The sequence below is a fragment of the Salvelinus sp. IW2-2015 genome, linkage group LG32 (genome assembly GCF_002910315.2).
Source record: "Salvelinus sp. IW2-2015 linkage group LG32, ASM291031v2, whole genome shotgun sequence".
NCBI lineage: Eukaryota > Metazoa > Chordata > Actinopteri > Salmoniformes > Salmonidae > Salvelinus > Salvelinus sp. IW2-2015.
This window is the reverse complement of record NC_036871.1, coordinates 33,133,875-33,154,876: the sequence shown is the minus strand read 5'-3', so window position 1 is coordinate 33,154,876 and position 21,002 is coordinate 33,133,875. Positions and strand designations below refer to the sequence as shown.

Here is a 21,002-nt window from a genome sequence, read left to right as displayed (position 1 = left end):
ATAATCTCCATTTGTTTTAATCACGTTGAGGGAGAGGTTGTTGTCCTGGCACCACACGGTCAGGTCTCTGACCTCCTCCCTACAGGCCAGGGGTGGGAAATTCCTGTCCTCAAGGGCCTGATTGGTGTCACAGTTTTGCCCCAGCCCCAGCTAACACGCCTGACTCCAATAATCACCTAATCATGATCTTCAGTTTCGAATGCAATTTGATTAATCAGCTGTGTTTGCTAGGGATGGAGAAACTGTGACACCAATCAGGCCCTTGAGGACTGGAGTTGCCCACCTCTGCTATAGGCTGTCTCATTGTTGTCGTGATCAGGCCTACCACTGTTGTCATCAGAAAACTTAATGATGGTGTTGGGGACGTGCCTGGCCGTGCAGTCATGAGTGAACAGGGAYTACAGGAGGGGGGACTAAGCACGCACCCCTGAAGGGCCCCCGTGTTGAGGATCAGTGTGGCGGATGTGTTGTTACCTACTCTCACCACCTGGGGGCGGCCTGTCAGGAAGTCCAGGATCCAGTTGCAGAGAGAGGTGATTGGTCCTAGGGTCCTTAACTTAGTGATGAGCTTTGAGGGCACTATGGTGTTGAATGCTGAGCTGTAGTCAATGAATAGCTTTCTCACATAGGTGTTCCTTTTGTCTAGGTGTGAAAGGTCAGTGTGGAGTGCAATAGAGATGGCATCATCTGTGGATCTGTTGGGTCAGTATGCAAATTGAAGTGGGTCTAGGGTTTTTGGGATTATGGTGTTGATGTGAGACATGACCAGCCATTCAAAGCACTTCATGGCTACAGACGTGAGTGCTACGGGTCTGTAGTCATTTAGGCAGGTTACCTTAGCGTTCTTGGGCACAGGGACTATGGTGGTCTGCTTGAAACATGTTGGTATTAGACCCCCCCACCTTCACCCACCCACGCACGGTTGAGCTAATGTGATTAGCATGAGTTTAAGTAACAAGAAAATTTCCCAGGACATAGACATTAACAAGAATTTAAGCTAACTGCACTGTCCAATTTACAGTAGCTATTGCAGTGAAAGAATACCATGCTATTGTTTGAGGAGAGTGCACAGTTATGAACTTGTAAATGTATCAATAAACCAATTAGGCAAATTTGGYCAGACTTTGTAGAACATTTTGCACAGAAATGCAATGGTTCATTGTTTCAGTCTAAAACTTTGCACAACTTTGCCATCTTGRGGGCAAAATCTAAGTTGCACCTAAACTGAAATAATACATTTTGGCTTTTCTCTTGCATTTCAAAGATGATGGAGAGGGGGAAAAAACGCATATTATTTTTTTGTGTTGTCTTTTACCATATCTAATGTGTTATAATCTTCTACATTAATTTCACATTTCCACAAACTTCAGTGTTTTCCTTCAAATGATATCAAGAATATGCATATCCTTGCTTCAGGTCCTGAGCTACAGGCAGTTAGATTTGGGTATGTCATTTTTTGGCTAAAAAAAGAAGGYAAAAAAGGGTCAGATCCTTAAGTTTTTAATGTTTTACATCATCTGCGGGAAGCGTGATTACACAGTCGTCTGGAACAGCTGATGATCTCATGCATGTTTCAGTGTTACTTGCCTCAAAGCGAGTATAGGAGTTATTTAGCTCTTCTGGTAGGCTCGTGTCACTGGGCAGCTCTCGGCTGTGCTTCCCTTTGTAATCTGCAAGCCCTGCTACATCCAGGTGTCGGAGCCGATGTACTACGATTTGATCTTAGTCCTGTATTGATGCTTTGCCTGTTTGATTGTTCGTCGGAGGGCATAGCCGGATTTCTTATTAGCTTCCGGGTTAGAGTCACGCTCCTTGAAAGCGGCAGCTCTACCCTTTAGCTCAAATCAAATATATTTATAAAGCCCTTCTTACATCAGCATATATCTCAAAGTGCTGCACAGAAACCCAGCCTAAAACTCCAAACAGCAAGCAATGCAGGTGTAGAAGCATGGTGGCTAGGGAAAAACTAGAAAGGCCAGAACCTAGGAAGAAACCTAGAGAGGAAACAGGCTATGAGGGGTGGCCAGTCCTCTTCTGGCTGTGCCGGGTGGAGGTTATAACAGAACATGGCCACGATGTTCAAATGTTCATAAATGACTAGCATGGTCAAATAATAATAATCACAGTAGTTGTCGAGGGTGCAACATGTCAGCACCTCAGGAGTAAGTGTCAGTTGGCTTTTCATAGCCTATCATTGAGAGTATCTCTACCGCTCCGCACAGCAGGTCTGGGACAGGTAGCACGTCCGGTGAACAGGTCAGGGTTCCATAGCCACAGGCAGAACAGTTGAAACTGGAGCAGCAGCACGGCCAGGTGACTGGGAACAGCAAGGAGTCATCATGCCAGGTAGTCCTGAGGCATGGTCCTAGGGCTCAGGTCCTCCGAAAGAGAGAATTAGAGAGAGCATACTTAAATTCACACATGACACCGGATAAGACAGGAGAAGTACTCCAGATATAACAGACTGACCCTAGCCCCCCGACACATAAACTACTGCAGCATAAATACTGGAGGCTGAGACGGTAGGGGTCAGGAGACACTGTGGCCCCATCCGATGATACCCCCGGACATGGCCAAACAGGCAGGATATAACCCCACCCACTTTGCCAAAGCACAGCCCCCACACCACTAGAGCGATATCTTCAACCACCAACTTATCATCCTGAGACAAGGCCGAGTATAGCCCACAAAGATCTCCGCCACGGCACAACCCAAGGGGGGCGCCAACCCAGACAGGATTATTCATGTCGTCGTTCAGCCACGACTCAGTGAAACATAAGATATTACAGTTTTTAATGTCCCATTGGTAGGATATACGTGATTGAAGTTTTGGCCAGAGCCCTATGGTGCCTGGTCAAAAGTAGTGCACTACATAGGGAATAGGGACCATTTGGGACTCATTATATATGCAGGCAGGTAGTATAACTTGATCTTGTGTGTGTGTGTGTACTTCCCCAGACACGACTTGTACCAGACAGACTCCCAGGTCATCGTCACCATCATGGTGAAAAATGCTCCCAAGGATGGTGTTATCGTTAATTTCAACAACAGACAGGTACACACACACATAGTCTCACACAAATATAAACAAGCACGCGACACACACAATTCTGTCAGATAAACTCAGCAAAAAAAGAAATGTCCCTTTTCAGGACCCTGTCTTTCAAAGATAATTCGTAAAAATCCCAAACTTCAGATCTTCATTGTAAAGGGTTAAAACACTGTTTCCCATGCTTGTTCAATGACCCATAAACAATTAATGAACATGCACCTGTGGTTGAAATCCCGTTAACTTGATCGACTTGACAACAGCCAGTGAAAGTGCAGGGCGCCAAATTCAAACAGAAATCTCATAATTCAAATTCCTCAAACATACAAGTATTATACACCATTTTAAAGATAAACTTGTTGTTAATCCCACCACAGTGTCCGATTTCAAAAAAGCTTTACGATGAAAGCATACCATGCGATTATGTTAGGTCAGCACCTAGTCACAGAAAAACACAGCCATTTTTCCAGCCAAAGAGAGGAGTCACAAAAAGCAGAAAAAGAGATAAGATTAATCACTAACCTTTGATCTTCATCAGATGACACTCATAGGACTTCATGTTACACAATACATGTATGTTTTGTTCGATAAAGTTCATATTTAAATCCAAAAATCTCTGTTTACATTGACGCGTTATGTTCAGGAATGTTTTGCTTCTAAAACATCCGGTGATTTTGCAGAGAGCCACATCAATTTACAGAAATACTCATAATAAACATTGATAAAAGATACAAGTGTTATGCATGGAATTATAGATAAACTTCTCCCTTAATGTGTGGAGATTCTGTGTCAGATTTCAAAAAAGCTTTGCGGAAAAAGCACACCATGCAATAATCTGAGTACAGCGCACAGACCAAAACAAGCCATACAGATACCCGCCATGTTGTGGAGTCAACAGAAGTCAGAAATAGCATGATAAATATTCACTTACCTTTTGAAGATCTTCAGCAGAATGCACTCCCAGGAATCCCAGTTCCACAATAAATGTCTTTAGAACCTTGTTCCAGGCTTCTACTGTGAAAGGGGAGAGAATAAGAGCTGATTGAGTCAGGTGTCTGGCAGAATGCCATGAGCTCAGTCTCGCGCGCACCCGTGAGAGTTAGCTGCGAACAAAAAAGGAGGTATTTGGACATAAATGATGGTCTTTTTTCGATAAAGTCCATCATTTATGTACCTCCTTTTTTGTTCGCGCGTTTAGTTCACAAATCCAAATTCACACGGCGCAGGCACTTAGTTCAGACGACAGTTCCATTACAGTTCGTAGAAACATGTCAAACGATGTATAGAATCAATCTTTAGGATGTTTTTATCATAAATCTTCAATAATGTTTCAACCGGACAATTCCTTTGTCTTTAGAAAGGAAAAGGAACGTAGCTAACTCTCACGGGTGCGCACGAGACTGAGCTCATGGCATTCTGCCAGACACCTGACTCAATCAGCTCTTATTCTCTCCCCTTTCACAGTAGAAGCCTGAAACAAGGTTCTAAAGACTGTTGACATCTAGTGGAAGCCTTAGGAAGTGCAATCGGACCAAATTTTACACTGTATATTGGATAGGCAAAGACTTGAAAACCTACAAACCTCAGATTTCCCACTTCCTGGCTGGATTTTTTTTCCAGGTTTTTGCCTGCCATATGAGTTCTGTTATACTCACAGACATCTTTCAAACAGTTTTAGAAACTTCAGAGTGTTTTCTCTCCAAATCTACTGATAATATGCATATCTTGTAGGCCTGTTGTAAGGCAGGTCCTCACCAGACATCACCAGTGGGTTTGTGCCTATTGGCACAAACCCACCGTCGCTGAACCAGACAGGACTGGTAAAAAGTGCTCTTTACTGACGAGTCGCGGTTTTGTCTCACCAGGGGTGATTGTCGGATTCGCGTTTATCGTCGAAGGAATGAGCGTTACACCGAGGCCTGTACTCTGGAGCGGGATCAATTTGGAGGTGGAGGGTCCGTCATGGTCTGGGGCGGTGTGTCACAGCATCATCGGACTGAGCTTGTTGTCATTGCAAGCAATCTCAACGCTGTGCGTTACAGGGAAGACATCCTCCTCCCTCATGTGGTACCCTTCCTGCAGGCTCATCCTGACATGACCCTCCAGCATGACAATGCCACCAGCCATACTGCTCGTTCTGTGTGTGATTTCCTGCAAGACAGGAATGTCAGTGTTCTGCCATGGCCAGCGAAGAGCCTGGATCTCAATCCCATTGAGCACGCCATTCCCCCCCAGAAATGTCTGGGAACTTGCAGGTGCCTTGGTGGAAGAGTCGTGTAACATACAGCAAGATCTTGCATATCTGGTGCAGTCCATGAGGAGGAGATGCACTGCAGTACTTAATGCAGCTGGTGGACACACAAGATACTGACTGTTACTTTTGATTTTGACCCTCACTTTGTTCAGGGACACATTATTCCATTTCTGTTAGTCACATGTCTGTGGAACTTGTTCAGTGTATGTTTCAGTTGTTGAATCTTATGTTCATACAAATATTTACACATGTTAAGTTTGCTGAAAATAAACGCAGTTGCCAGTAGGAGGACCTTTCTTTTGTTGAGTTTATACACTGATGTGTGTGTGTATAAGGGGCTCTTGAGGAGAGAGAAGTACAGTTCCAAGCTGTCACGAGTGCTGCCAGACTATTAGCAGCCCTGTATAGTTGCTGAGGAGGAAGCTGTCCCTAGCATGTCTTTATTTCTCATCTTTTGACCTTAAAATTAGTCTGTTTGCGGCGGTGGTGTAGATAACGTTGAATCAATTCGAAGTAGGTGCATAGTGTTGTATCTGTGCTGTAAATTAATGATTTGGGTTTAAATGAGATGGAGATGAGGAGTAATGGATGTTCTGGATCTGAAATGAAAGATTTCAGGGGAGTCATTCGGAGGGGAGTCATTCGCCCAGAGGCTGAGTAGGGCTCGTGTGTGTACACAGCAGTAAAATAGGGGGTTGTTGTGTCGCCTGAGTTCCCGTTACAGTAGAGCAGCGCTCCCTCTGGAACACACAGAGAGGGGCCTGATTCCAATTCCACATCTCGCACCCCTACCTTCTCTCTGCCCTTGCCCACTCTCTCTTTCTGTGGTTGTGAGAACAGTAGGGGAGGTGTTATTAGGGGTAATAAGATGGCTAGGGGCTTTTCCMCCAGGGGCACTCCTATGGGCACATGTGCCTTCATACATACACGCTCACTCACTCCCACAGCTAAGCCATCAGGGGTGCCTGTAAACTCAGGGAGGGTAAACTGTTCCTAGATCTAAGTCTAAATCCCCAATCCAAGAAAGAAAGCCCAACTGATTTCAGACCAGCACTAAACCCCTCAGGGTGAATTTGATGAAACAGTCCCCCCACTATAAAAAGAGGTGTGTGTTTTATAATTGTGTGTATCTCTCTCTCTGTAGTTGTCGGCTGTGGTGAAGCTTCCTTCAGGGGAGGACTTCAGCTTGAACATGAACCTGCTGCACCCCATTGTCCCCCAACACAGCACCTTCAAGGTCCTCTCCACAAAGGTAACACACACACACACGTCAAAACACTCAGCCTATCAGAACTACCATTTGCATCAAAAAGGGCATAAAATTGCAGCCCTCAAAGTCTTTATAAGGAACCTATAGCGATGTGATTTAACACACAGCAGGTTACCAGAGAATAACCACACTGGAATGTGGTAATTAACCATTAGTAGAGCAGAGAGTCCTCTTTAATACAGACCTGACTGTGTCAACACACACCAGAGAGCTTCCCTGTGAGAATTAACAAGCTCTGAAGTTGTTGGTAATTATGGACATTAATGAGTGGGAAGGACACTTGTTAGTGTACACTAATATGTGTGTATATAGTGTAGACCAGGGGTCTCACATTTTTACATTTGAGTCATTTAGCAGAAACTCTTATCCACAGCAATTTACAGGAGCAAAAGCACATTGACAGATTTTAACCGCTAGACTACCTGCTGCCAAACCCTGTTCCTAGTACCGCCCTGTAGGTTTTTTCTCCAACCATAATCTAGCGCACCCAATTCTAATAATTAGCTGGTTGATAAGCTGAACCAGGTTAGTTACAACTGGGGTTGGAGCGAAAACCTACAGGAGGGAAGCTCTCCAGGAACAGGGTTGGAGAGCCCTGGTGTAGGCTAATGAGGGTGTAGGCTAATGAAGGTGTAGGCATCTCTCCATGGCTCTCTGGTGTTTCTGCTGTATTCTGTTGAACTGACAGAAGCCTTTGGACAATCCTTCTGAATGTCAAAATGGAATATAGATATATTGTATCTATGACAAATGGCACGCTTGAAAAGGTTTCAATGAGTGTATGACTAGCTTGAAACGGATCCAATGAGTTTGTGAGAATTTCATCCTGTGTTTGTGCGTGCGTGTACATGTCTAAAAGGGTTTTGGTGGTTTGGGTGAGAGGGAGGGAGAGAGCCAACCCATCTAGTGTGCTTTGGGAATCTGGATAGGTGTAGGCTGTCGGGGCTCGCTCAGGGCATGAGATGGTGCTCAGTCTGCTAACGAGATAGTGGGACATGCCACACACACGGCACAACGGGGGGGAGGATGACAGAGTGAAGGGGGAGATGATTTGGAGGACAGATAGACATGCAGCCTCATAGCTCAGCAGAGAGGGGAAAAGATGGAGGGACACAGAAAGAAGAAATGGATTAGAAAGTGAGGTAGAGAAGTTATTCCTGAGTTCCTGCCAGCCAATTCCAAAACTAGTTTCCCCCCTAGAGAGAGGATGTAGCACCTCTTTCCTCCCTACAAACACACACACACACACACACACACACATTCAACACAAACACACAACACACACTCAGTTCACCATGGCGACAGCAGACCCAGAGGTGCATGTGTGTTGAAGCTCGAGGGGTCCGGGGGGGAGAAGCGGGGGATGGAGAAGCGGAAAGGGTGGGGAGAGAGAAAGCGCGGAGGGGAGAGGGGGGTGAAGAAGCGGAGAGAGGTGGTGAAGAGAGGGGTGTGGGAGAGAAAGACATATAGGGGTGGGGGAGAGAAAGACATATAGGGGTGGGGAGAAAAAGACATATAGTTGGGGGAGAGAAAGACATATAGGGGTGGGGGAGAAAAAGACATATAGGGTTGGGGGAGAGAAAGACACAGGGTTGGGGGAGAGAAAGACACAGGGTTGGGGGAGAGAAAGACACAGGGTTGGGGAGAGAAAGACACAGGGTTGGGGGAGAGGAGCGAAGAGGGTTGGAGAGTGCAGGCCCTGTCCACTCCCACAAAGCCGTGTCTGTTTCCTGGTACTCAGGGCTCCACGGGCTCTCATGGCCGGCCCTAGACACACACTCACACACTGGCAAAACCCACACTGTCACATTACATATTGTATTCATTCACATGCATTGTTTCTTGGGCAAACAGGGACACACACACACACAGGAAGACGGAGAAACACAGGGACACACACAGGAGACACACACCAACACACACACAGGGGACACACACACACACACACACGGACACACACACACACACACACACACACACACACACACCACCACACAACACACACACACAACAGGGACACACACAGGGACACACACAGGGAGATGGAGACACACACACAGGGACACACAACACACAGGGAGACAGAGACATACACAGGGACACACACAGGAAGACGGAGACACACACACACAACACACACACAGGGACAACAACACACACACCAGGGACACACACACACACACACACAGGGAGACATTCACAAAACCACAGGGACACAGGGAGACACACACACACAGGGACACACACACACACACAGGGAGACACACACAGACACGCGGAAACACACACACACACGGGGACACACAAGGAGACACACAACACAGGGAGACGGAGAACACACACACCACACAGGGAGAGAGATACACACACACACAGGGACCCACACAGGGAGACGGAGAAACACACAGGGACACACACACGGACACAGGAAGACGGAGACACACAGGGACACACACAGGGAGACACACACACACACACAGGGAGACACACACACAGGGACACACACACACACACACACACACACACACACAGGACACACACAGGGAGACACACAGGGACACACACACACAGGGAACACACACAACACAGGGAGACACACACACCACACACACTGGGAGACACACACACACACTGGAAGACACACACACACACTGGGAGACACACACGCACACAGGGACACACACACACACAGGGACACACACCACACAGGGACACACGGGAGACACACACATTCACAAAACCACAGGGACACAGGGAGAGACACACACGCACAGGGAGACACACACACGCACACGACAGGGAACACACACACGCACAGGAGACACACGGAACACCACACACACACACACACATGGAGACACAGATGGAGTCACAGGGAGACACACACACACACAGGGACACACACACACACACACAAGGGACACACACACACACACACACACACAGGGAGACACACACACAGGGACACACAAACAAGGAGACACAACACACACCGGACACACACAGGGAGACGGAGACACACACAGGAAACACACAACAGGTAGCGGAGACACACACACACCACACAGGGAGAGAGACACACACACACAGGGACACACACACGGGGACACACACACACGCACACGGGGACACACACACAGGTAGACGGAGACACACACAGGGAGACGGAGACACGCACACACACACAGGGAGACGGAGACACACACACACAGGGAGAGACACACACAGGGCACACACAGGGAGACAACACACACACACAGGGAGACACACACACACACACAGGGAGACGGCGACACACACACACACGGGGACACACACAAGGACATACACAGGGACAACACACACAGGGACACACAAACACGGGGACACGCACCACACACATGGGGACAGACATATACACACACACACGGGGACACACACACACAACACAGGGAGACATACAGGGAGACACACACACACACACCAGGGAGACACACACACACACACACAGGGACACACACACACACACACAGGGACACACACAGGGAGACGGAGACACACATACAGGGACACACACACACAGGGAGACACACACACACACACACACACACACACACACACACACTGGGAGACACACACACACACACACACACACACACACACACACACACACTGGAGACACACACACTGGGAGACACACAACACACACACACACACACACACACTGGGAGACACACACACACACACACACTGGGAGACACACACGCCCAGGTAGAGACACACACGCCCGGGGAGGACACACACGCACAGGGAGACACACACGCACAGGGAGACACACACGCACAGGGAGACCACACACGCACAGGGAGACACACACGGGAGACACACAAACACGCACAGGGAGACACACGGACACACACACCACACACACCCACACACACAGGGAACACAGATGGAGTCACAGGGAGAACACACCACACACAGGGACACACACACACAGGGAGACACACACACAGGGACACACAAACAAGGAGACACACACACACACGACACACACAGGGAGACGGAGACACACACAGGGAAACACACACAGGTAGACGGAGACACACACACACACACACCACACACACAGGGAGAGAGACACACACACCAGGGACCAACACGGGGACACAAACACACACGCACACGGGGACACACACACAGGTAGACGGAGACACCACACACAACACACACACACAGGGAGACGGAGACACACACACACACACACACAGGGAGACGGAGACACACACACACACAGGGAGAGACAGAGGGAGAGACACACACAGGGACACACACAGGGAGACACACACACAGGGAGACACACACACACACACACACACAGGGAGACGGTGACACACACACACAGGGACACACACACAGGGACACACAAACACGGGGACACGCACACACACACTGGGACACACATATCACACTCACACACGGGGACACACACAACACAACACAGGGAGACACACAGGGAGACACACACAACACCGGGAGAGCACAAACACCCACACACACAGGGACACACAAACAAGGAGACACACACACACACACACGGGGACACACACACACACACAGGGAGACGGAGACACACACAGGGAAACACACACAGGTAGACGGAGACACACACATACACACACCACACACACACACAGGGAGACGGAGACACACAGGGAGACGGAGACACACACACACACACAGGGAGAGACAGAGGGAGAGACACACACAGGGACACACAGGGAGACACACACACACACACACACAGGGAGACACACACACAGGAAGACACACAGGGAGACGGAGACACACACACACAGGGAGACGGAGACACACAGGGAGACGGAGACACCACACACACACAGGGAGAGACAGAGGGAGAGACACCACAGGGACACACACACACAGGGAGACAGAGACACCCAGGGGACACACACACAGGGCGACAGATACACACACACACACAGGGACACACACCACAGGGGGACACACACAGGGACACACACACACACACAGGGAGACGGCGACACACACACACGGGGACACACACAAAGACATACACAGGGACACACACACGGACACAACACACACACGGGGACACACAAACACGGGGACACGCACACACACACATGGGGACAACACATATACACACTCACACACGGGGATACTCACACACAACACAGGGAGACACACCAGGGGAGACACACAACACAGGGAGACACACACACACACAACACAGGGACACAGGGAGGAACACACACACACAGGGAGAGGAACACACACACACACAGGAGACACACACACACAGGGACACACACACACACACACAACAGGGACACACACACAGGGAGGAACAAACACACAGGGAGACACACACACACAGGGACACACACACACAGGGAGAGACACACACACACACACAGGGAGTTTGTGTCTCACATCTGTCAGTTCTGACCTCCCTCATCGGCTATGACAGACATTCTAACGCGCGGGGTTGTCACGACAGCATGGAGCCAGTTACACACCAGAGTGTTTGATCAGAACGGAAGGGTAAACACACACACTCCAAACTCATCTTGTCTCTGTGAATAGATAACATACAATCTCCCTCCCTGTAATTTCCATGCCTGTCAGCCTCCCTAACCAGACTGTATTTTTATTTGATAAGTTGCTTTTTAAATTCTTCTCTGCTGTAATCTGAAGTAGGGGCTGCCATGCGACCCGAATGCAGTTAATAAACCCTAAAGGAAAACCCCTGCAGTATAGCCAGTGGTTACCAACCTTTTCTGGTTACTGTACCACCAACTGAATTTTGCTGTGCCTGGATACCACAGAAGTACCCCCCCTTGTGCATTTTACCAGTAGGTATATGGTCTCATGAGTCTTCTCAAGTACCCCCTGTGGATAGGCCAAGTACACCCAGGGGTCCTAGTAGCCCTGGTTGGGAATCACTGGTATAGCTTATAAAATAATGTGTGCCTCTTTGAGCTGTTATTTTGACTCTTCAGACAGTCACAAATTTCATAGGCCTATGCACAATTCAATACATGGGCATCTCTGTCAGACATGAATGCTGTTAACAATTCAGAGAGGCATGAGGGAAAATTTCCCTATCTTCACATGTCCTAGACCCTAGGCTATTTTTATTTCCAGTTCCAATCCCACTGAAACCCCAAATTCTGAGTCGTGTCTCAACTAAAAATTCCTAACTTTGTTCTGTAATCTATAGGTTGCATAATCAAAGCACGTCGCTCGCTTATGTGAAAGGGAAAGGGGGATACGTAGTCAGTTGTACAACTGAATACCTTCAACTGAAATGTGTCTTACGCATTTAACCCATCCCCTAAATTACCGCTCTAATATTTCCCCCTTCTGTGCTGTCTCGTACTTGTTGCCCATATGAGAGCTTCAGTAGGTGTGAGCAACAAACGGTACGAGAGTAGGTATGGCTATTTTTAAAACAGTTGGTCCCCGTTAAGATACCTTGAACTATTTCCGCTCTTCATCTCCCCTATCCTCCCTTATTCATGAGCTGATCTGATATCTGTATAAATATTGGAGATATTCTGTAATTCATTTGAAGGTTATCAAGCAAGCTTAGCAACTTTGGGCAGTTGACGTTTGTTTGACTGCCATTACAAAGTTTCTATGATTCAACAATGTCATTGTCAATCAAAGATAGTAACTATATCATATCTAAATATCTGTTTAATTTTCCCTGAAATCTTTAAATAGTGTCGCAGCCAAGGTGGCGGTGCGCCCCTCTTATTTTGCGAGAACCAAATAATATCATACCTTGGTTCCATACATATTTGCCCATGGAAGAAGTGGTCAGAAAGTGACTTTTTTAACCTGAATGCGATTTTTTTTTTGTTGGCTACCCAAACTCCTTGCTCCGGCCAAACACTATGCCACAGATGTTAGTTTATTCTCTGCAATGAGTCTGGATCTGAGCACCTCCCCGACTATTTTTAGAATGCAAACACATTCTAACCATTGTGATTCGTCCCAGAAACCAATGGGTTGGGCCAGAGCCCGAACGAAAACACGTGGGTAAAGCGCCATTTTGACAATGTGTCATTGCCTTTGATACTCTGATTAGTTAGAGATGATCCAATCACTGATGACTTTGTTTTGTACAACACCCCTCATTTTGATGTCACCACAAACTACTTCAATAATGTCAGTCTCAGACTGAAGTATGTAGCAAACAGAGTAGCGGAAGAATTTGCTGGAGTCATCAGGCAAAAAAAACTTTAGGAGATGGAGGTGCTCAAAGTTGACCCATTTTGCATACTATACCATGAGACATCCAGGTCTTCAATGGAAAAGATAAACGGTTGAGTTAATTGTCATTTAAAAGCTTACAAACAGGGTTGTCAAAGTCATTTATTAAAGAAAAAAACATCTTCATATTAGCATGTAGCTAAGACCCTACTTTATAACATCTGAGGTTTTTGTGTTGTGCCCGCCATTGGTTAAGTCAAAACATGCTCATGAATACAGGGTGGGTGTCATTTCAATCATAGGTCCATTCTATGAATTCTATTTCTCTTCAGACCATCTCTTCAGACCACTGCATTTTAGCTGGTACACCATTGACATTTAAATGTATTTAAATTTTAACTTCTAATTACTTCTATAAATATGGCCGCATGCTCACTGTCGAATATCAATTTAAAGACTTTAATGAGAAAATCATTTAAAAAAATGTGTGAACCTCTGACCATCTTTGCTGTACCATTTGAAATGTCATACATGACACCCACCCTGTATGCAAGAGCATGTTGTGTATCAACCGATGGCAGGCACAACAACAACAACTCAATGTAAAAGTTACAACATAGTTTACACGTTTTTTTGATAATTCATGTTTAAGGTAAAAAAGAAATACATTTATTTAACTTTTTTTATCAAATTATKAAATAGTTTGAAAACCCTGTTTGTAGGCTTTTAAATTATATCAACCTCAACCATTTATCTTTTCCAGTGATGAAGACATTCATGTTTTATGATTAGTGCTGAGCGATTAACTGAAATCTTGGTTATTTTGGGMTTTTTTAAACAACTAATTGACTGAAATCGGTAAAATTATTTGAATTCCATTAGTTTTTTTCTGAGCTGAATGTGCACATTGCACAGGTTCTCTTAAGATAAATCAAATCAAGCCCAAACTGTGCTATGTAGTAGGGAGTTGTAGTTTCCAACAAGCCAATATTATACATAGTTTAGGGCAGAAAAAGTGGTAACTAACGACAATTACCATAATCCATTACACCTGCTACATTAGGTTAGTGTGTGGCAGACACAGAGGGAGAGAAGAGAGAAATGCACAATCGAGAGGGATAGAGAGCAGTTGCTTCGAGGCATCTCTACCTGAAGAGACATGCTCTAAGTGATTGATAGTTGGTATTCAGCAGTCATAAAAGTAGGGCTGGGAATTGGCAGGGACCATCACGATACGATATTATCACGATTCTTATTGCCGATACGATATGTATTGCGATTCTCACGATTCAAATAATATTGCGATACGATACTGATTTTTATTGCGATTCGACGTTCCAAACAGATTGCTTACCATATGTCGGCTGCAGAGGGATGAGAGAGCCATGAGGAAAATGAGTTTTGATCAGTCATGGCAGTAAAAGTGCTGAAAACAAATTGTATTCCTATTTTTTTTTTAATGGTGAACAATCTATGGAGGATAAATACTGTCGTTTTGGTGTAGGTACAGCCAACCAGCGCAAAAATAATATTGAGATTTTGTTTTTAAAGCGATACAGTATGTAACTATCGATTTTGTTTTTCACCCATCACTACATAAAAGTATGCCTTATTTAATTTGAAAAACTATTAAATAGTGACTTTGTCAGACAGCATAGGCAGCAGCTCTATAGAGATGATGACTTGGATATAAATAATAGTTATCAAGTTGAACAAGTGTAATATACACAACAACTTAAATATTTAATTAAAGTCATTAATAAATTATGGTTAATAAGTGATAAGCAGCAATGGGCACTCACTACCATATGACTTTTATTAATAGTAAAAAATTATGCTGTAACAGAATAAAACTAACAACATGCCACTGACTGAGCAAAGCCAGAGTTTCTATGTACAGTTGAAGTCGGGAGTTTACATACACTTAGGTTGAAGTCATTAGGTCATTTTTCAACCACTCCACAAATGTCTTGTTAACAAACTATAGTTTTGGCAAGTTGGTTAGGACATCTACTTTGTGCATAACACACATAGTTTTTCCAAAAATTGTTTACGGACAGATTATTTCACTTATAATTAAATTCCAGTGAGTCAGAAGTTTACATACACTAAGTTGACTGTGCCTTTAAACAGCTTGGAAAAGTCCAGAAAATTATGTCATGGCTTTGGACGCTTCTGAAAGGCTAATTGACATAATGTGAGTCAAGTGGAGGTGTACCGTGGATGTATTTCAAGGTCTACCTTCAAACTCAGTGCCTCTTTGCTTGACATCATGGGAAAATCAAAAGAAATCGGCCAAGACCTCAGAAAAACAATTGTAGACCTCCACAAGTCTGGTTCATCCTTGGGAGCAATTTCCAAACGCCTGAAGGTACCACATTCATCTGTACAAACAATAGTACGCAACTATAAACACCATGGAACTACGCAGCCATCATACCGCTCAGGAAGGAGACACGTTCTGTCTCCTAGAGATGAACATACTTTGGTGCGAAAAATGCAAATCAATCCCAGAACAACAGCAAATGACCCAGAATATGCTGGTGGAAACTATTACAAAAGTATCTATATCCTTAGTAAAAACGAGTCCTATATCGACATAACCTGAAAGGCCGCTCAGCAAGGAAGAAGCCACTGCTCCAAAACCGGCATAAAAAAGCTACACTACGGTTTGCAACTGCACATGGGGACAAAGATCGTACTTTTTGGAGAAATGTCCTCTGGTCTGATGAAACAAAAATAGAACTGTTTGACCATAGTGACCATCGTTATGTTTGGAGGAAACGGGGGGAGGCTTGCAAGCCGAAGAACACCATCACAACCGTGAAGCACGGGGGTGGCAGCATCATGTTGTGCGGGTGCTTTGCTGCAGGAGGGACTGGTGCACTTCACAAAATAGATGGCATCATGAGGACCGAAAATTATGTGGATATATATTGAAGCAACATCTCAAGACATCAGTCAGGAAGTTAAAGCTTGTTGGCAAATGGGTCTTCCAAATGGACAATGACCCCAAGCATACTTCCAAAGTTGTGGCAAAATGGCTTAAGGACAACAAAGTCAAGGTATTGGAGTGGCCATCACAAAGCCCTGACCTCAATCCTATAGAACATTTGTGGACAGAACTGAAAAAGTGTGTGCGAGCAAGGAGGCCTACAAACCTGACTCAGTTACACCAGCTCTGTCAGGAGGAATGGGCCAAAATTCACCCAACTTATTGTGGAAAGCTTGTGGACGGCTACCTGAAACGTTTGACCCAWGTTAAACAATTTAAAGGCAATTACACCAAATTCTAATTGAGTGTATGTAAACTTCTGACCCACTGGGAATGTGATGAAAGAAATAAAAGCTGAACAAAATCATTCTCTCTACTATTATTCTGACATTTCACATTCTTAAAATAAAGTGGTGATTCTAACTGACCTAAGACAGGGAATTTTTACCAGGATTAAATGTCAGGAATTGTGAAACTGAGTTTAAATGTATATGGCTAAGGTGACTCAACACTATACACGTAAGCGACTGAAATGACTGCAACACTCAACAAAGAGCTGCAGTTAGTTTCAGTGGGTGGCAAGGAATAAATTGGCCCTAAATATTTATAAAACTAAAAGCATTGTATTTGGAACAAAACACTCACTAAACCCTAAACCTCAACTAAATCCTATAATAAAGCATGTGGAAATTGAGCAAGTTGAGATGACTTAACTGCTTGGATTAACACTAGATTGTAAACTGTCATGGTCAAACATATTGATGCAGTAGTAGCTAAGATGGGGAGAAGTCTATAATTAAGCGATGCTCTGCCTTAACAACACTATCAACAAGGCAGGTCCTACAGGCTCTAGTTTTGTCGCGCCTTGACAACTGTTCAGTCGTGTGGTCAGGTGCCACATAAAAGGACTTAGGAAAATTGCAATTGGCCTAGAACAGGGCAGCACGGCTGGCCCTTGGATTTGCACAGAGCTATTATTAATAATATGCATGTCAATCTCTCCTGGCTGAAAGTGGAGGAGAGATTGACTTCATCACTATTATTTATGAGAGGTATTGACATGTTGAAGGCACCGAGCTGTCTGTCTAAACTACTGGCACACAGCTCGGACACCCATGCATACCCCACAAGAGGTCTCTTTACAGTCCCCAAGTCCAGAACATACTATGGGAGGCACACAGTACTACATAGAGCCATGACCACATGGAACTCTATTCCACATCAAGTAACTGATGTAAGCAGTAAAATTTGATTTAAAAAAACACCTTATGGAACAGCGGGGACTTTGAAGCAACACAAACATTTGGCACATACACATACACACACACAATAACATACACACTATACATACACATGGATTTAGTAATGTAGATATGTGGTAGTGGTGGAGTAGGGGCCTYAGGGCACACAGTGTGTTGTGAATGTATTGTAATGTTTTAAAGTTCTATTAACTGCCTTAATTTTGCTGGACCCCAGGAAGAGTAGCAGCAGCTAATMGGGATCCATAATAAATACAAATACCCACATAATGCATAGTGCATTAAATGTTTTAAAAAATGATCAAAACCGTTATTGTATTTTTATTATTTTATAATCGAACCGACAAAAAGCACTAATCGCTCAGCACTACTCATGGTATGGTGGGGTATGCAAATAGGTCAACTTTGAGCAGCTTTATCTCTTAAATGTTTTGGCACTCAGGTCCAAAAAGTCACTTTCTGAGCACTTGTACAATGAGCAAATATGTATGGAATGTTTCGTTCAAATCAAAATGGGTGCTGTCAAAAAGTGATTGAAATCAAATGGATTCACCTGTGTGTATATGCAAGCATATGTGTACTTGTGTTAGACATACTGRCTGGGGGTTGTGTGTTTGTCTGCGAGTGGAAGACTGTGTGCGTATGGCAAGGCGGAATGTGACTGGGGCAAGAGCACGTGGGACTAGTACATGGGACACAGGGACTCAACTCTGACAGGCAGGGGGTACGAGTTGTGCTTGTGCGTGTTGCTCAGTATGGCCCCTGGGAGCAGTGACTGTGCTGTCACATCCCTTTAAGAAGCAGCGCCTAGCCCGTCACACACGCACGCGCACAAATAGGCACACGCTGCCTCCACAAAGGCTCTCGCTGCCTTGTCTCTCTTCCTCAGTCTCCCAGCCCATTCCCATGCACTGTCCGCTAAGGTTGACTAGGTCTGTGTTTGCAGAAAGATCTTGGTGGAAGTAGCAAATGGGTTGTTCCATATCATTTCAGCAAGCCATGACACCCACCATTTCAGATCGTTCTGAGATCATTTCTGTAGTTTGAAACTGATCATATTAGCATTCCTGCAACATTATTTTGTTGAAATATAATTGTATTTCTAATAAATTAAGCTAATTGATTCCACCCAAATTGGCCATTTTAATTTGTAGGATTCATACAGGCGGCAGGTAGCTTAGTGGTTAGAGCTTTGGGCCAGTAATCGTAAGGTTGCTAGATCGAATCCCCACTGTTCTTAGGCCGTCATTGTAAATAAGAATTTGTTCTTAACTGACTTGCCTAGTTAAATAAAGGTTAAATAAAAAATATAATATTCAATAAATATGGTACCTAACATCCCATTTGGACCAAACTTTTTTTTCGAACAATGAGTGAGACATGAAGATTCTAAATAACAAATGGACAAAAGCCATCCACTGACCCCCCCCCCACGCCAATCCCACCCCAACAACGAGTATACAGTATCAGTGCTCTGTCTGACAAGTAGAATGGAGTATTGTTTCTTCATTCTATGTCATGTAATCTGTTATTATGTTTATTTATTTTTTCAGAGAAATTGGTTATTGAAGTTAGATTTGTCTCATCCTACATCCTGATATTACCAGGTTCTGACCACCAGATGATGCTATTCCGATTGTATTTTTTATTTACTTATTTTTTTTAAATACCCCCCCCCACCCCATCAATGTTAAAGGGATAGTTCACCCAAATTACAGAATTAGACAAGGTATGACAGCAACCCCTGATTTTGGTATTGTTTACCTTGCCACTGTTTCAAATGCTATCTTTTCAGCATTTGTGGCATAAATCCAATGTGTGGCACAAGTCAACGGTACCTATATTAGCATTTCTACGCTTCATATGCAAACCATCATTGAGTTATACAATACATTTTTTTATACCTTGTGATTCAGACATGAAGCATGAAAATGCTAATATAGGTAACATTAACTTGCATTGAATTTGTGCTACAAATGCTAAAATGTTAGCATTTGAAACAGTGGAAAACAAAATCAAAGCATGGATTGTTGTCATACCTTGTCCATAAGACTGCTTATAGGGTAAGGAAACCAATATGTAATTTGGTTGAACTATGGTTGAACTGGTGCTTGTTGGATGTGGCAGGGCTTGCAAAACTATCATGGATTACAGAGGCCTACCAGACGACCTACATACCTTCTATGCAAGCTTCGAGGCTAGCAACACTGAACAATGTATGAGAGCACCAGCTGTTTGTGATGATTGTGTGATCACGCTCTCCGTAGCCTATGTGAGTAAGACCTTTTAAACAGGTTAATGTTCACAAGGCCGCATTGCCAGATGGATTACCAGGATGTGTACTCAGAGCATGCGATGACCAGCTGGAAAATGTCTTAACTGACATTTTCAACCTCTCCCTGACCCAGTCTGTAATACCTACAGTTGAAGTCGGAAGTTTATGTACACCTTAGCCAAATGCATTTAAATGTTTTCCACAATTCCTGACATCTAATCCTAGTAACAATTCCCTGTCTTAGGTCAGTTAGGATCACCACTTTTATTTTAAGAATGTAAAAAGTCAGAATAATATAAGGGAGAATTATTTATTTCAGCTTTTATTTCTTTCATCACATTCCCAGTGGGTCAGAAGTTTACATACACTCAATTAGAATTTGGTAGCATCGCCTTTTAAATTGTTTTACTTGGGTCAAACATTTCAGGTAGCCTTCCACAAGCTTCCCACAATAAATTGGTTGAATTTTGGCCCATTCCTCCTGACAGAGCTGGTGTAACTGAGTCAGGTTTGTAGGCCTCTTTGCTCGTACACACTTTTTCAGTTCTGCACACAAATGTTCTATAGGATTGAGGTCAGGGCTTTGTGATGGCCACTCCAATACCTTGACTTTGTTGTCCTTAAGCCATTTTGCCACAACTTTGGAAGTATGCTT

The 21,002-nt window shown here is 44.7% G+C and overlaps 1 protein-coding gene across 1 annotated transcript in view; it reads left to right on the top strand.

Moving 5' to 3' along the window:
• LOC111956425 (protein SGT1 homolog) overlaps nucleotides 1–21,002 on the top strand; it is a 46,039-nt gene that overhangs the window by 10,640 nt on the left and 14,397 nt on the right. The window contains 2 exon segments of the mRNA XM_070436575.1: nucleotides 2,959–3,055; nucleotides 6,448–6,555. Coding sequence (XP_070292676.1) covers nucleotides 2,959–3,055; nucleotides 6,448–6,555 — 205 coding nt within the window.